This window comes from Grammomys surdaster, unplaced genomic scaffold (genome assembly GCF_004785775.1).
Source record: "Grammomys surdaster isolate TR1022 unplaced genomic scaffold, NIH_TR_1.0 185, whole genome shotgun sequence".
Taxonomy (NCBI): Eukaryota; Metazoa; Chordata; class Mammalia; order Rodentia; family Muridae; genus Grammomys; species Grammomys surdaster.
Window position 1 is genome coordinate 15,285,244 of NW_021604630.1, and position 16,366 is coordinate 15,301,609.

At 33.9% G+C, this 16,366-nt stretch overlaps 1 protein-coding gene across 3 annotated transcripts in view; it reads right to left on the minus strand.

Annotated features, from left to right (window-relative positions):
* The window catches only part of Msr1 (macrophage scavenger receptor 1), a 60,122-nt gene that overhangs the window by 35,319 nt on the left and 8,437 nt on the right, over window positions 1-16,366 (minus strand). For all 3 annotated transcript variants that reach the window (XM_028768257.1, XM_028768258.1, XM_028768259.1), the window contains exons 2-5: window positions 15,765-15,870; window positions 14,124-14,237; window positions 5,439-5,848; window positions 1,319-1,505 (exon numbers count right to left, since the gene is read on the minus strand). In XM_028768257.1, the coding sequence (XP_028624090.1) occupies window positions 1,319-1,505; window positions 5,439-5,848; window positions 14,124-14,237; window positions 15,765-15,870 (817 nt within the window). The remainder of the gene's footprint in view (window positions 1-1,318; window positions 1,506-5,438; window positions 5,849-14,123; window positions 14,238-15,764; window positions 15,871-16,366) is intronic.

Consider the following 16,366-nt stretch of genomic DNA (forward strand, 5'->3'; position numbering starts at 1 on the left):
GACTAAATACTGGGCCATTTAGTAAGACAGATGGGCATACACAGATGTTTAGTATTCAGAAGCCAAATCCCCCATCAATATTATCCTCATAAAATAACCAAAATAACTGTGGATATAAAAAATGTCTATGGAGTAAGACAGCCAGAAAAATCAAGAACAAATAAAATTGCTCAAGATTATGCAATTGACTTGGTCTAAATGAACTTCCAACAGCTTTATTTTATACAGCAGGAACATGATCCAGAGATGATTGACACAGATTTGAAAGGAGTAAAATTGGCTACCTCATGGGCAAGTCCAAATAAATTCCTTTAATAAAATGTAAGATGAATAACACAAACTAAATTATTGCTTTGAAAACTTCCTAACATGGAGATGAACTGTACCCTCAAAGGAGGCAAAGGGAGTGTGTCATGAGACTAACCACTTTCAGTTCCCTATACCACTCAGTTATCTTGGAAGATGCTGACCAGAGTTAACATACATTACAGCACATTTCAACAGCAATGAAGACAAGAGTAGTATGTCTCCTAACCATTTTTGTTGTTTTGTTTCTGTTTGATATTTTTTGGTAATTTTGAACAGTTACATTCAATAAACAACAATTCAGATCAAGTATATAAAAGACAGAGCAAGAAAGTAAGAGATATTAATCAAGTTGGAAAAGAAAAAAATCACAACAATACAAAATTAAGTAGTAGAAATAGATACAGGGAAAGGAGCTGTCGGATTGCATTTTTAAAAGTAAGCATTTTTATAAGACATAAACTTTAAAAATGCAGACCAGAAAGTTAAAAGTGTAGAAAAATATCCACCAAGTGAAAATAACTATATTCTAATATATAAACATAAATGACATATGCTTGTTAAAAAATCAGTAAGATTCACTGGAACTAAAGAAGAAAGTAATATATCTATTATTATTATTAAGAGTTTAAGATGTGTTTCAAATTAAAAGTATAGTCAGATAAGAAGAGATTTTCACGTTTATTTAGAAATTTCTGTTTTATTTGTTTTATTTTATTTTATTTTATTTTATTTTATTTTATTTATTTTATTTTATTGAGTCAGGCTCTCACTATGAAGCCTCGAATAGCCTCAAACTTGTGGTGGCCTCCTGCCTCAGCTTCCTAGTGCTGAGTCACCATGTCTGGCATTGCTTTATTCTTTAAGAAATTCTAGGGTGTGGGTGGCCTTTATCATGCCTGACCTCATAGTAAACTTTCTTCTGTGAACTTGTAGGAACAGTATCCTCAGAAACCATTTACTTCAAATGATAGAATGTCAAATGTCTCATTTCCAGGACAATGTATTTTACCTTGAATTAAGGTGATGTTTTTCAGCGTCTGTGAGTGTTCCCAATCCTTCAGTCTGAGGTCGTTGGTGATGTTGTTCAATACTTTCACTTCCTGTTTTACTTCCTGTTCCACATGTGCTTGTTCTTCTTTCACAGACTGGATTTCTGCTGATACTTTGTGCACACGTTCCTCCAACTTACTGATGTCCTACAAAACACAGTCAGCACCACAACTTTCGTTACACACAGGAAACATGTTTGTGTGTAGGGTTTTTAAAATGTGATTTTAAAAAAAGCACATAGCATTGGGGGAGTGGTATAAATAAGAATAAAAAATGAATAAAAAATGAGAAAAAATAAATGTCAACTTTTATTTGATATAATTGTCATCTCCAAGGTTTCCTGCATCTGTCTGCTAACCTAGGCCTAGTCCTGGACGCTTCTACCCTCCATACAATCTAATGTAGGCCTAGAATGGTTTCTGCCTCTAAAACTTGCTGCTAAATAATCTCGCCCCTTCCTAGTTCTTTCTGAACTCTGGCTGGTTGATTCAACTCAACTGTTCTGCCTCAAATGTCTCTCTAAGCTGACTGATTCAGTCTGGTTTCTCTCTCTCGGCATCTCCTGAATGTCTCTGCTTTGCCTTATACTATAGAAATATGCTCTAATCTTCAGGTTCCTTCCCATTCTCTGGCTCATTCTGTCTTCACACGTGTCTAGCTTGTTCTCTCTGAAACCTGTCTCTGTACAACTGTCCTGGTAAAATTGCCTCTTACTTTCGATCCCTTCCCCGCCACTTTCTTCACTGCCCTCTCAAGTAGCTTCTTTTTCCTTTCTTCTCAGAGTTGGGCATATCCTATTCTGCCAAATCGTTCTCTGATTCATCACTTGCCTGCCACCCAATTAGACATCACTTTCAACTGTGGCTGCTCCCATGTAAAAATAACTTTACCTTCATTGTTTGGGATTGAAGATGTTGCTAAGGGCTAAACTACAACACAATACAAACCATTTTGAGTTTGTTTGTTTGCTTTTTGTTTTGTTTTACTTTGTTTTGTTTCTGTAAATAACACAATAATCTCGGGGTTCATAATGTGATCAAATGTCACGCAACAAATGGGTACTCGAAATTATAGTTCTTCAGCTGCAAAATGTTCATTAGAATTCCTAGTCAAAACAAACAAAATCAATTAGGCTATACATCTAAAAATGCTTCTACTCCCAAATACACAAATGTCAAATACCAAAACCTAAAAATAAAATCTTGTCATAGGGTTTTTAATTTATCTAAAACAACATTTCTTTACTGTGTATTTGTGGTAAAAATATTCTTGGTCTTTGAAGTGGTTTTATAGTAACAATTGAAGTTTAATGCCGTTCTTAGTTATAATAATGGCAAGAGAGTTTGAGATTCAGTAAAATGTTTAACTTGCATGTTCATAATATTTTATTCTCAAACATTATTGCATCTGTTTCTGATGCTTTCTTATTTTATTTTTATTTATAATAAGTGAACTATGTATAGATAAATACATACATACACATACATACATAGAATGTATACAGCTTCTTTTCTTTTCTTTGTTTATATTTCTTTGATGGAGAGTACCATATACCTCTTGGTCTTACATCTGCTATTTAGTGAAGGATGATCTTCAACTTCTGATTCTCTTCCCCTACTTTGTCAGTGCTGAGATTTCTGATATGTACTACCATTCATTATTCATAGAGAAAATATGTGAGCAAGAAAGAAGACTGTCTCTCTTTCAAATTCATACTTGGCGTATCCTTGACAGATAGTAGGATGATGTTCTGTAAGATGCCCTTGTTTCTTAGAAAGCATTTACCAATTTGGTTTTGCATTAAATGTGCTTATTTTCTTAGTGGGATACAGATTGCAAGAAGAAGACCAGCAGAAGTAGGGTACTTGCCTATCATGTGGAGAAGCCTTGATTATGATCCTCGCATCACTATGATGGGGAAATTTAAACGCAAATAAAATAATTTCATCAATGTAAATTACAACCTCATTTTATTTTCTGGGCAATCCTATGCATATTCACTCACACATGCCAGCACTGACTTCACTTGTAAATTTTTTGACCAGTTGTCTTTAAAACAGATGCAATGCAGCTTTGGAACTTCTGTAATGTGCATGTATCTTCTTTTGTAATTACCCCAAATTAAAAGTATAATCTAGCTGGCAGTGGTGGCACATGCCTTTAATCCCAGCACTTGGGAGGCAGAGGCAGGTGAATTTCTGAGTTCGAGGCCAGCCTGGTTTTCAAAGTGAGTTCCAGGACAGCCAAGCTACACAGAGAAACCATCTTGAAAAACAAAAACAAGCAAACAAAAAACCACAAAAGTACAGTCTAGACAAACAAACCAAAAAGTCTTCCTTAAGTCTTTAGACATAGTCTTAATGTCTACTGGCTAAAATGCATTACCTGTGTATCATTTTATCATTTCTGCTGGAACTAGCACAGTACCAAATACTATAAGAATTATTCCTGCATTTTATTCTTCACTCCTTATTCTACCTTCTCGGACTTCTGACTCTGCTGCCACACAACATAAGAGTCTGCTTTCTCTTTCATTCTATCCAACTTAATCAAAGTCTACACTTGCAGCTGATATTTCATCTTTGTATTTCTATTCATTTCTATTCTTTTATTTATGTCCTTCACTCCCATAGGTGCTTCTTTAAGTAACATTTTTAAAGCACTTAAACCCTTCACCTGAATACTTGATAACCCAATCATATGTTATATGCTTAGATACAATGTGGGAGCCATGGAAATTCAAACTTTTTGTATGTCACATGAAAGTGAAGCAAGATATCTGAACTCCCTAAGATGTGGTTGCCCATGATGATGTCATTATCTTGTGGTACCATTAATGAAGTCACATGTAAAAATTCAAACCCTTGGGGCAACTAAACGTATAAGTTATAAATATGCAAACCTTTGTTTCTTGTTAGTCTATGCTTAGTCAAAAACTTAATAGATTTTCATTAGGTGTAATAAAATTAGGAGTTTATTTTAGTTCAATAATTGGTACACATTTAAAATGTTTTTAAAAATTGTGTGTATGATGTGTTCATGTGTGTGTGCAAGTGCATACGCACATGTGTGTGTGTTTCTATATTTATCTGTGCTGGTGTATATCTGCCATGGGGAGGATAATTCCATTCTACCAAGGTTGATGTATGATGTCTTAGAGATGGACGATTTGTGAATTTCTGGAGATGTTTATGCCTCCATTTTCTGTCACACCCATAGCTGTACTGGTATAACAGATGTAAGTCATTTTATCTGACCTTATGTGGGATCTGGAAAGTCGTACAACCTCCAGTTCTTAAATTGTTCATCATTGTTGATTCCCTGATCCATCTCTCTAGCCTTGACTTCAGCTTTTAAAAAACCATGCCTGGTATGTAAAACTTAGCTAACAACTTGTTGCTAGGGACATCATAGTTATTGGAGGAAACTCTTGAATCACTAATCTCTAAACTAACATAATCAGTAACAATAATCTATAAAGTCCTTATATAATCCATAAGGTCCTTATACCTGATGTAAATAGTCCTCACCTGTCATCAAGGAAATTTTTCTTTGCAACAGATAGAGAGCACAATCAAAAACCTACAACATATCAAAATGCAAGGATGTGAAGTAAATTTCCAAAGGATATAGACTCCTATGCTTAATGATTAAGGAAGATTGAAGAAGTAAGGGAAGAAAGATCATAAGAGCAATTATCAAGGAGTTTGCTGTGAGATTATGTCTTTGAGAAATACAAAAAGCTATGTTCATAGAGTCTCACCAATATGACTGCTCAAATGTGGGCTTAACATGGATAACAACAGTAAATGGGTCAAACTAGACAGAAAAAAGCACACAAGACTTTGTTTCAAACCTAAACAAAGAACTATAGGTAACTGGGGAAACCAGGAAACCCAATGGAAGAGCATACCAATTAGTTGTCCAGTGCTAAATGGTCAGTCTGAAAACATAGAGGTAATATTGTAAAGTCCAAAAAAAAAAAAAACACAGGTTATTTTTAGAAACACAAATGTATATACATGTCCATGGAATTTAGTTCTAAAATACAGCCATGCCATTGTATTCCAAAGGCTTACCTCCAGTTGCTTTGCTGTAGATTCACGGACTTTGAGACTCAGTGTTTCTGTATGGAGCTGAACATCAAGCAGTGTCGTATTCAAACTCTGCAAGGACTTAGAGACTGCATCCAGTGAATTTCCATGTTCCTGGACTGACGAAATCAAGGAATTTAACTGCAGAAGAATATCATTAAGTCTTTGGTCGATTGCCATGCTGAAATTCTGGAAGCGTTCTGTGTCTATAAAGTCAGCTTTTGAGTCTGAAATGCTTTGGATTCTCTCCTCCATGTCCTTCATGTGTTCCATGGCAATTGTAAATCTCGTTTCTGCTTTACTGGTGTTTTCTTTTCCAATCAGACTTTGAGATGTATCACTTGTGTTAACTGAACCAACTAAGCAGTTCTTCATTTCCCAATTCACAAGCTGAGCTGAGTAGTTAAATAAAATAAATCACATTTTAGCCTATATCATTTTGTGCTCATCATCCCTATGTCTTTGCATTCCATCCCATTGAGGGATGTTGAATACTAGCTCAAATAAAGCATTTAGTTTTCATTGATTAGACTCAGTACGTTATTACAAATCACATAGTCACCACTATGATTTTTATGTTAGAATTTAATCCAGTATAGATTAGTCTTTCTGATTGCTGAGTATTAGTCTTCTTGGCCATTCTTTGCTAATTAGAGAATATGTTGCAGACTGAAATGTATTGTAACCTACTCCACGAACTACTTACTGATAATAGAAAATGAGTTCATGTTAAGCAACAATTCTGACATTATCCTGTTGGACATATTTATATTAGAATAACAATTATAAAATCAATATACAAAATAATTAGAAGACTAATGTCATTCACAGGATTGGTAAACTGTTGGTTCATCACTGAAGATACAAGAAAAGTCGTTACCTTAGTTAGGTTAATTTTCCTACGAGGAAACTGGGAAGATACATTTGTTCTCTTTAAAAATGCATTATTCTCATTACAATATTTTCTCCTGTTGTAAAATAGTTAATCATAGCAGAAAATATGAAAAAGATTTTACCATATGTATTATCAGTCTGAACTAAAGTCTAATGTTTGATTGTACATTTATCAAATCATATTTCTTTACACTAACAGTATTATTATTATATTAATTGGTTTGTGAGACAGGGCTTCAGTGTATAGTTCAGCTTGGCCTTGACAATGTTATACAGCCCACTCTAACCTCAAACTCAATGATTCTTCTGCTCTAGCCTTCCCCATCTCCAAATCACATAATCTGGAAACTGTCTTTTAATTTAGTGTTATATTATAAGCACTTTTTTTAATTTTAAAATCTTATTCAAAAACATTTGGTAAGTACATTATATCCCATGATGGATCTGCCAGATTTGCTTGGAAATCCTGCAAATTAAGTTTGCTTGGACTTTCAGTACGCATTCAATATTTTGAAAAGCAGTCTTGTGATGAATCACATCTTCAAGCATAACCATTCTATTCAATGAAATTTGGGGACTATAATGAGTTGCTGAAACATGTTTGCAAATGGTTATATGCTTTCTAAATGAGCTAATTATCCTGTCAGAATGATATAGAGTGAAATAAAAAATGAAGGAAAACAAAAACATCAAGTTTAAAGATAAAATTACATATGTTGTAATTATATATGATGAAGTAAATACTAAAATATTTTACCACTACTCTATAATAATATAATATGTTCAATGAAACTTAACAGATTATTACTATGTATATATTTTTGTCTGCATGTTCCTTTTACATTCTTGTTAGTTTGAGGCATAATGTTTTCCACATATGACAATATAGATCAGGAAAAGTAGATCCACACAGCTAAAATATTTAAATATAAAGCTATATATGAATTTCTTGAATTTCTTAGTATCAACCAGTGTTTCAGAGGTTTTAAGAATTAAATAAGACAACAGAAATGTCTACTTAGTACTATCATTAAATCAGTGCTTCCACTGGAACAAACTATTTGATTCTGGAAGCCTTCTCCATGCCTGATTATCACTTTGATTGTTCTTGGTAGATTGCTTGAACCATGTAAAAATCCTATTGGTTTCAACAGTAGTTTAAACTGAGTTGAATATGTATTTAGACCATATTGTAGGCAGCCAGCATCAATAAAATTCTACTGATTACATGCAGAAAAGAATATCTTATAGGATCCTTGTAGCTACCACCCTCAGAGAAAGAAATATCTGACAATTAATTAATATTTATATTAACAATAAATGTTATGTTTTTCAATTAAAATACATTATATCGCTGTGCTTATCCTTCTGTGATATAATTTACTGAATTTAGTAATTTTGCATCAATAACAAAATTTTTATGTGATCTATAACAGGACCACAATATTGTATGTCAGTCATTCTGCATATCTTAACCCATCAATATATCGGACATATAAGTATATTTACTTGCCACAGATCATCATGTTTACTAAATTCAAAATGGGAAGCAAGTCTTTATGCAGTTGTCAATTTAATGTTTTATTTATTGAGCATCTATGGTGTGAAACCATCTATTCATCTATTTTTCATCTATTCAGCTGAAAAAAATAATAATCCCTCATCCAGGATACTTCCTTTTGGAACAGACAAAGAGTACTACAGAAAATTATAATTAATCAAAATCTGTAATTATAGAGGCTAAGTCACAGGTACTACATCTACAAAACACTCTCATATTTAAGGCTCAGGGATCATCACAGAAGGTGAGACATATATAACTGTAAAAGCCAGAAGATCAGGGACTTTTGTAAAATTGTGTATCCTACAATCATCCGAAAATACATCTGTAAAGTTTCACCCACATGATTGTCCAAACATGAGCTGACCAACGTGGGCACTACGTAAATAATCAATTTAAATAGATAAATACAATTTAAAAGTAAAGATCGCTTCCTGATAATAGAGCTGGATAAAGATGTCACAAGGACAACACTAGCAAACATACCAAAGCACACAGGAAAACCCCACAAGGCCTCAACCCCATTCAAAAAACCAGTCAACGGAGTAATGCTGGGATGAGGAGACGTACCCCTTCCCAGGAAAGAACACAACAATTGGCTGTCTATTGTCAAATAGTCAGCTCCGACAACATGCATGCAAGTAACTTAACGGGGACTCACCAGGCTATATTTGGGAATATATATTTATATACAAATACACATATGTATTTGAGAGCAATTGATGGAAAAGAGGATGAGCCAGGATGGGAAGGTTTGGAAATAGGAAAAGGAAAGGAGAAATGTAATTAAATTACAATTTCAAAAATAAACAAAATTGACTGGGAAGGAAATTATTGTCTTTAACAATAAGAAATTTAAAGGAATAGTACTTTAAATACTGTTTCAAAATTCTCCCATAACAAACATGGCTTCATTTAGCCATCAGTTAAGGTACTAAATATATGAATAGAATGGCCTGGGTTAACATTTATAGCTCAGCCTTTTATAAGCAATGGTATTCGATGTGTTAATAATGTTCATGGTTCTATTTTGCCATCTGTGTAGATAGAATATCCGTACTACTATTAACAGCAAATAAATGTATAACAATTATGTAGACCATTTTCTAAGGTTAAGAAGCATGTGACCTTTCAGGATTGATGTGTCATCTTACTGTCTACCTTTTAATATTGATTAATTACATTACAATTATATAACTATATAGTGTAAATGTATTAATTAAAATTAATTACAATTGATAAAATATATAAATATATTAGTATCTTGTGTAACATAAAAACATTCCTTCAAGTGAGTTACATTTGTAAACACAGCAATTTGTACTTTATTTTATTAGACCTATGCCCTATTTGCTTCACCATAGAATTTTACTTTGAAAACAACCTTTATTTCATATAGTAAAATAAATAGTTTTTTTCAGCATACTTAGAAGAGTCTTGATTTTTGCAAAAGGTTATATGAACTAGGATTTTCATTTGACAAAGTAGACATGAGTTGACAGTGAAGACATTTTATTCATTTTCAAAATATACTATTTCTTGTCTCCTTAATCACAAATGAAACTAATCTTACTTCCTTTACAAATGGGTAACTCAAGTGTTGGAGCACTTAGTTTTATAGGGCTTATTGAGCATGCATATGTGAACCTTAGAATCCAAACTATAGTAATAACCAATTAGTTGTGGTAGATTTAATGATAAGGATCAAAACATTCATGTATTTAAATTTTTGTTTCTACAGTTAGTATACCTGTTAAAAAGAATTAGAAAGTTGGACCTTGTAGGAGAAGGATGTCATAGAGGTGGGGCTTGAAGTTTCAAAAGACTAGGGCCATTCCAGATAGCTCTCTCTTCCTCATGATTATGTCTTAAGATGTGAGTTCTCTGACCCATACCTGCCTTCTGCCTCCTTTACTCTTTACCATGATAGTCATGGACTTAATCCACCAATGGACATTATCAAAGTGAACAGGTAAAAGTCTACAAGACCTAAACCTTACATAAAGAACTACAGGCAACTAAAAAAGCTGCGAGTAGGAGAGGTGATCTTTCCCAGGGAAGAACACACAAGCTGATTTTCTAGTGTCAATAGCTAATGCTGAAAAGATACATGCAAATGACATTATACAGATTTACCTGATGCTATTGCTATTACATGCATATATGTTACATATATAATATATTACATGCACATATATGTTATGTATGTATATATGTACATATAAAGATATATGTACATATAGCATATGTGAATATATATATATATGTAATAACAATAGTGAAAAAGAGGTTATTAATTTGAAGGAGAGTGGAGATGAGTATGTAAGAGTGTTTGGAGGAAGGAAACAGAAGGGAAATTGTTGTAACATGTGAAATTATACTATAATCTCAAAAGTAAATTAAAAAAGAATATCAGAGTTTATGTTTTTAAAAGTTCACAGTTTTATATCCTTTCCTGGAGAGATGATATTCTGTAATATCTCTATTTTTTACTGAAAGAAAGCAAACCTTTATGTCCTATGCAAATACCTGGGGAACTGGTGATATTTGATTCTACACATCATGTTTACTCTCTCATGTTAGTAATATATTTTCCCATCTAACATTTATAATATTTTGTGAAAATATTTTTTGTATTTCAGTAATAATTTATAAACTTCAGTTCCACAGCATGTTTTTTTATCCTGGTCCAGTCTTATAATGCTATTTTCTGTCAGGAATACTTCACATTCTTTGAGAAAGATATCATATAATGCATGCCACAAGAATAATATAACAACTTTTCATGTACTAGCTACTTTAAATTTTAAAGCTTTAGGTTCATTTTACTTCAACTACCAATTCATATGTTGTGCCATAACTTTCACCAGATTATATCTGTAATCTTTTGATATCATATTTGTGTATGAAATATATTTTAGCTCTCTTTGAAAGACATTGTGATCTGGTACTAAGAGTTATAAATGCATTAACAATTATCTGTTCTGAGTACATGATAGTCACAATGGGTTCTGCTTAAGATTCTGGTGAATTTAGAACAAATATTAGTTTATAAGATTGGAACATTCTATTTCCTATCTGTCTTAATAGATCTCTACTATAATTTTAGGAAACAGAAAACAACAGAGCAATCAATTACTGGCAATCCCAGAGTAAATGTTTGACTTGGTAATATTTCCTAATAGCCCAAGAACTTTGAACTTGATTATATGCCTGGATATTATTCCTGATTCTATCTTGCTTGATAATGGCCTATCAAAGCCCACAGTCCTTGAGGTAGGTTTTGTGGACTGTGGTTAGCATAAAAGAGATGAAATGTACCCAAATTTTAACTAATTTATATTTGTTGACACCAAGCAAGGGCACATCATTCAAGTATGTATTTCACTTTGCAGATAATTATGTATATATGGACAACATGTACATCTCCTTGCTTATGGGGGAATGAGAAATCTATGTTGTTAGAAACGTCTATTCCCTTTATTCAATAGCTGTCTTTTGTTTGTTGTTTGCTTTGGTTCCTCTGCTTGGATTTTTGTTTTCACTATTTTTAATAGTTAAAACAGGAGCTTTTTTAAAAGAAATATTCTCCTGGTTGACATTATGAAAATTCTATTTTCATGGATTTTTTTTCTGGACAATCATGTTTTATTATAATAATCAAATTGCACTGAAAGACAGTACACAATAGAGGTTAAGATACAAAAGTCATAGACGAAAACACATGCTCCATTACCAAGAGTTTCAGTCTTCTGGTGTGGATAATGAAGATAATTATAGTGTCTGCTGAAAGGGTAATTGTAAAGATGTATTAGAGGATATGCTGAAAGTTTATAGCCTGCTGCTTGGGCATAGTAAATGATGCAAAATGATAAAACAATAGCTGCTTTTACAATTGTTGTTAATTTCCTTAGCTTTTCTTCCTGAGTAGAATTTTTAATGTGTTTTGACATACTCTCTCAAGTTTTCCTTAACAAAGGAACCTTGGTTTTACATTTAGGAGCATTTTCTTAGGCATATTAATATGCATATTCATATGAACTTTTCCTAAGCCCCTTTCTCTTGATAAGATATATATATATATTGTGTTGGGGGGAGTATAGAGAAAAAAGAATAGCAAAACCAGGGAATTTGAATATCCAACATATCTGTTTGGGCAAGTAGCTCAGTTGATAAAATGGTTTGCTATCCTACAGGTTGCCCTGAGTTCAATTCTAGCACCATGTAAACTGAATCTGTTGATGCCTTAACCTCAGCACTCAGAGGTAAGGGCAGGAAGACCAGATAGTCAAAGTCATTATTAGCTACAAGCAAATTAAAAGCCAGCCTGGGAAAAGGGATAGAGTGTTTCCATGACAGCAACAACAACAACAAAGAAAAAACAAAAAAAGCAAAACAAACAAACAAAAAACATTCATTTGATTGTTATCTCCAGTTCAAGTAGACCTCTTAGAGAAATATTTTCCTGGAGACTATCACATAGAACCCAAGTAGCATAAAATCCTAATAGATATTGCTGTACTGTTGTTGATATATGTTTTAGATTACAGCATGTGAAACATATTAACTAGATATAGTCATGATGCAATATTCCTATCTGCTTTCCACGCTTGGTATGTAAAGCTTTCTGTAAAACAGGCATGTTTTGTTTGAGGATAGACATTGTGAGTGTAAATTACCATGCTTGTTTTCATATCGACAAGTACTTCAGAAGCAGAGTATTATTTTCTCCACATGCATTAGAAGGTGCTGGAGACATGCTAAAGAACCATGGTGTTAACTTCATTCTCTTTTAAGGAAAGTTTTTATTATATACTAACTGGAATTTCAGGAGTGTTGCTGTCCATCACTAGAAGTATACAAAACTGTGGAGTATAATATAATTTTGAAATAGTCTGAACTATATCAATACTTTTTTTAAAACAAAATAAAGAGACTAGAGAAAGTTCAATATAAAAATTCAATTACATTTACATGTAACAGGAATGAACAACTGCAGTGTAAAATTCCAAAGGATTAGCATTTGCAAAAGCAAGAAGAGAATCTAATTTCAGTCATGTCTCACAGTACATATCGAAGATATGTGTAAAACTTTAAAATAAGTTAGCAACATCCTAAGTAAATGAAAATGCATCCTATGCATTATTTTATGTTTGCTTATAATTACAAACATGCATACACAAACACACATATACACAGAGTCACACACAATTTAAATAAAACTTTGCCTCTTGCAGTGTTAATATTCCCTCCTGCTCATGATGTCTAATACTGTAAACCGAGATGAGAGAACATGCTACTGCCATTTCTTTACAGCAATAATACTTCTAACTGCACCCTAAATTCTGTCTATGAACACCAATAAGTGTAACTCTCACATCTCATCAGAGAATATTTTCCCCATTATGAACTGAGATTATTGCAGAAGTCCAAAAATACTCAGCAAAATCTAGAGAACAAAGGACTGTCGTATACCTATCCCGAATTGATACACTGACAAGACAACTTGTACAGCTAAAGCTCAGTGAACATCACAGAAGAGGAAGACAGAAAGACTGTAAGGGTCAGAGGACCAGAGTATCTACCGAGAGATGGTGTCTTCTATGTATGTCTGGTATCTGCACTCATGAAATGTCAACAATGTGATCAATGAGAAAAGACCTGAAAATGATAACATCAATTGACATTTCAGTATAGATGAAGTAAATCTTACAAGGCCCTACCCCTGCTTCTGGCAAAGAATCAGTCATCTGCAGGGATGAGTTTCCAGATATGTTATCTAATCTCAAGAGGTCAGACCTAAATGCATATACATTTAAGCAACACATAATAAACCCAGAGGCTGTTTACAAATTGATATATCTCTATCTTGATTGTTGTATATTTACAACAATAAAGAATAATATAAAATGATTTTGAGAAAAATGGAGGGAAAGGGGAGGAGTTCAGAGGAAGAGAAAGAGAGAGGAAGAACAGACATAAACCAAGCACATTTTCTTTATGTCGAAATTTTTATTTTAGTCTCTTACATTCTGTTTGAAAATAATTAAAATCTTTCTTCTTAACATTGTAGAATGTGTTTCCATTGAATTTGTTGAAATTGAGGAAAGTTTTGCATATCAAGTTTCTCTATGTATCTATCATATAGCAGGGGCTATAGCTCTGGTTTTACAATAAGCAGATAAATGAATTTTCAAAATTCTTGGATACAGTACCTGTCACTATTCCAACAACAGGTATTAGTATTGCAAACACAAGGAGGTAGAGAGCAATGAGGGCAGCCTTGAAGGACTTCAATTTCTCCTGAAGGGAGGAGCCATTTTTAGTGTCTGAAACAAAGCAAAAGAAAACGGAACAAATCCCAGACTATTATTAAAACCTTGATTTCAATCTTTGTAATTGGTGCAGAAGATAAGAATCAGCTTGTGACACAAGAGAGACATAATTAGATATGATTTTATATTGTGTATCTTACAAAATTTAAATGTAACATACAATTATTTTAGTGAGACAAAAATGATTTACATATCCTGTAGATAGATCAGAATGTAGTAACTGTACTTCTCTCTTTGGCATGCATTTACATAGAACACATATTACTATAATGGGATGTTGACTGCAGTGGGACTACATAACACAGAGAAAAAATAGTAGATTATATATTTATTGTGTGGGCATGTGGGTTTCTGTGTATGTTCATGGTCAGTGCTTGGATGTCTTCTTCCATTGGTCTCCACTCCTCACTTTTGAGACAGAGCCCTTCACGCAAAATTAAAAGAACAACCCATAATACACACAAGCTAAAATTGTCTGTACTTCAGGCTGAGTAAATGTAAAGCCTGTTTGTGTACCACGTGTGTGTCTGGAGCATGTGGAGGTCAGGGGTCACATCACCTGGGGTCATAGATGGTTTTGAGTTGACATGTGCATGCTAGGATCCAAAGCCAAGTCTTCCAAAAGAGCAAGTTTTCTTGACACTATCCCTTGCACTCCATATTTCAGAAAAGTTCTCTCGATGGGCCCAGAAGTCCCAGATTCAATTACACTGGTGGCTCCCAAATCCCCAGGGATCTTTCTGTCTCTTCCTTTCCAAAACTGTAATTACACATATAAACTGTGACATCTGAGTTTTATCTAAGGGCTTGGATTTGAACTCATGTATCTAAACTCATGTATGATCCTTGAAGGTTTTGCATTCTGTTTCTTCCATCTGAAACACCTGACTCTTCCTTCTCCACCGATCTTCTCAGATATGGGTATCAAAGGTTAGTAGGCTGTCCTGTCACCTTAAAATGGGCCAGATGATGCTGAGCATTGTTCCTCTGTGTTGTTGTCAGAGCCTGATTCACCTGTTGCAAGTGGGGTTTTATCTCTCTAAAAGATATGAAGAAGTGCTGGCTCTAGATAACTATGAAGGTGATTTTAATTGGAACCCAGAGTCAGTGCAGATTAATAGAGTGTAAATAATGTCTTGTGGTGTGAGGGTGATTCTGATACAATGGTTGGATCTTTATAACAAGAGAAAAGAGCATACTATTACACAGGAAAATAATCAATCCCTTTGAAGCAGGAAACAGAGCAGTCAGTGATGCAGTTAAATTCCAGGACCACCAAGAATTGCCAGAAACCACTGGAAGCTGGGAGAAGACATGGCCTTTAAATGACCTGTCACCCGTTGAACACCTTCATTTAAGACTTCTGGGACAGAACTGTGAGGAAACAGACAGATAGACAGATAGACAGACAGACAGACAGACAGACAGGCAGACAGACAGATAGACAGGCAGACAGATAAATCTCTACTGATTTAAGCCACCCAAACAGCTACTTGTGTCACCCTGTCATTTTATACTTACTGTGAGGAAGAGATGCTGTCATTGAACGTGCATCAAATTTCACGGATTCTGAGTAGCAGTCAGCATCCTCTGGTTCATGAGGGCAGAGCCTCTGTTTCTCTATCATCTATAAAACACATGCAGAATGCAGGAATGCTATATAAAGTGGCTGAGGTTGGTTTTGATCGTGTTGCATTTTAATATTTATAATTAAGATTCAATTTTAGCAAGAAAAATGTCTAATTAAATACACACATCATAGAGAGTGCTATACTAATCTTTCTCATGACTTTCGATTTAAAATGTTAAAGAATCAGATTTATGGGTCTAGAGAGATAGATGCCAATGAGATGCCTTCAACTCATGCATGAATACCTGATTTGGATACACAATGAGTGGTCCAGTCTCAAAGCATATGGAGCAAAGCAATACAAGAAAATATACATCATTGATTTCGGGTATCCACTTAGAACTACACATATGTTCAGTTGAACCTCCTTCAGACACACATTCACAATCATACAAACATGCACTCAGACATACACTGCAAAGCCATGGAAAATAGGTTTAAAAGGTCACATTCTTGAGGACTCATTGCTGTGTTGACCTCTGTAGAGAGAAAT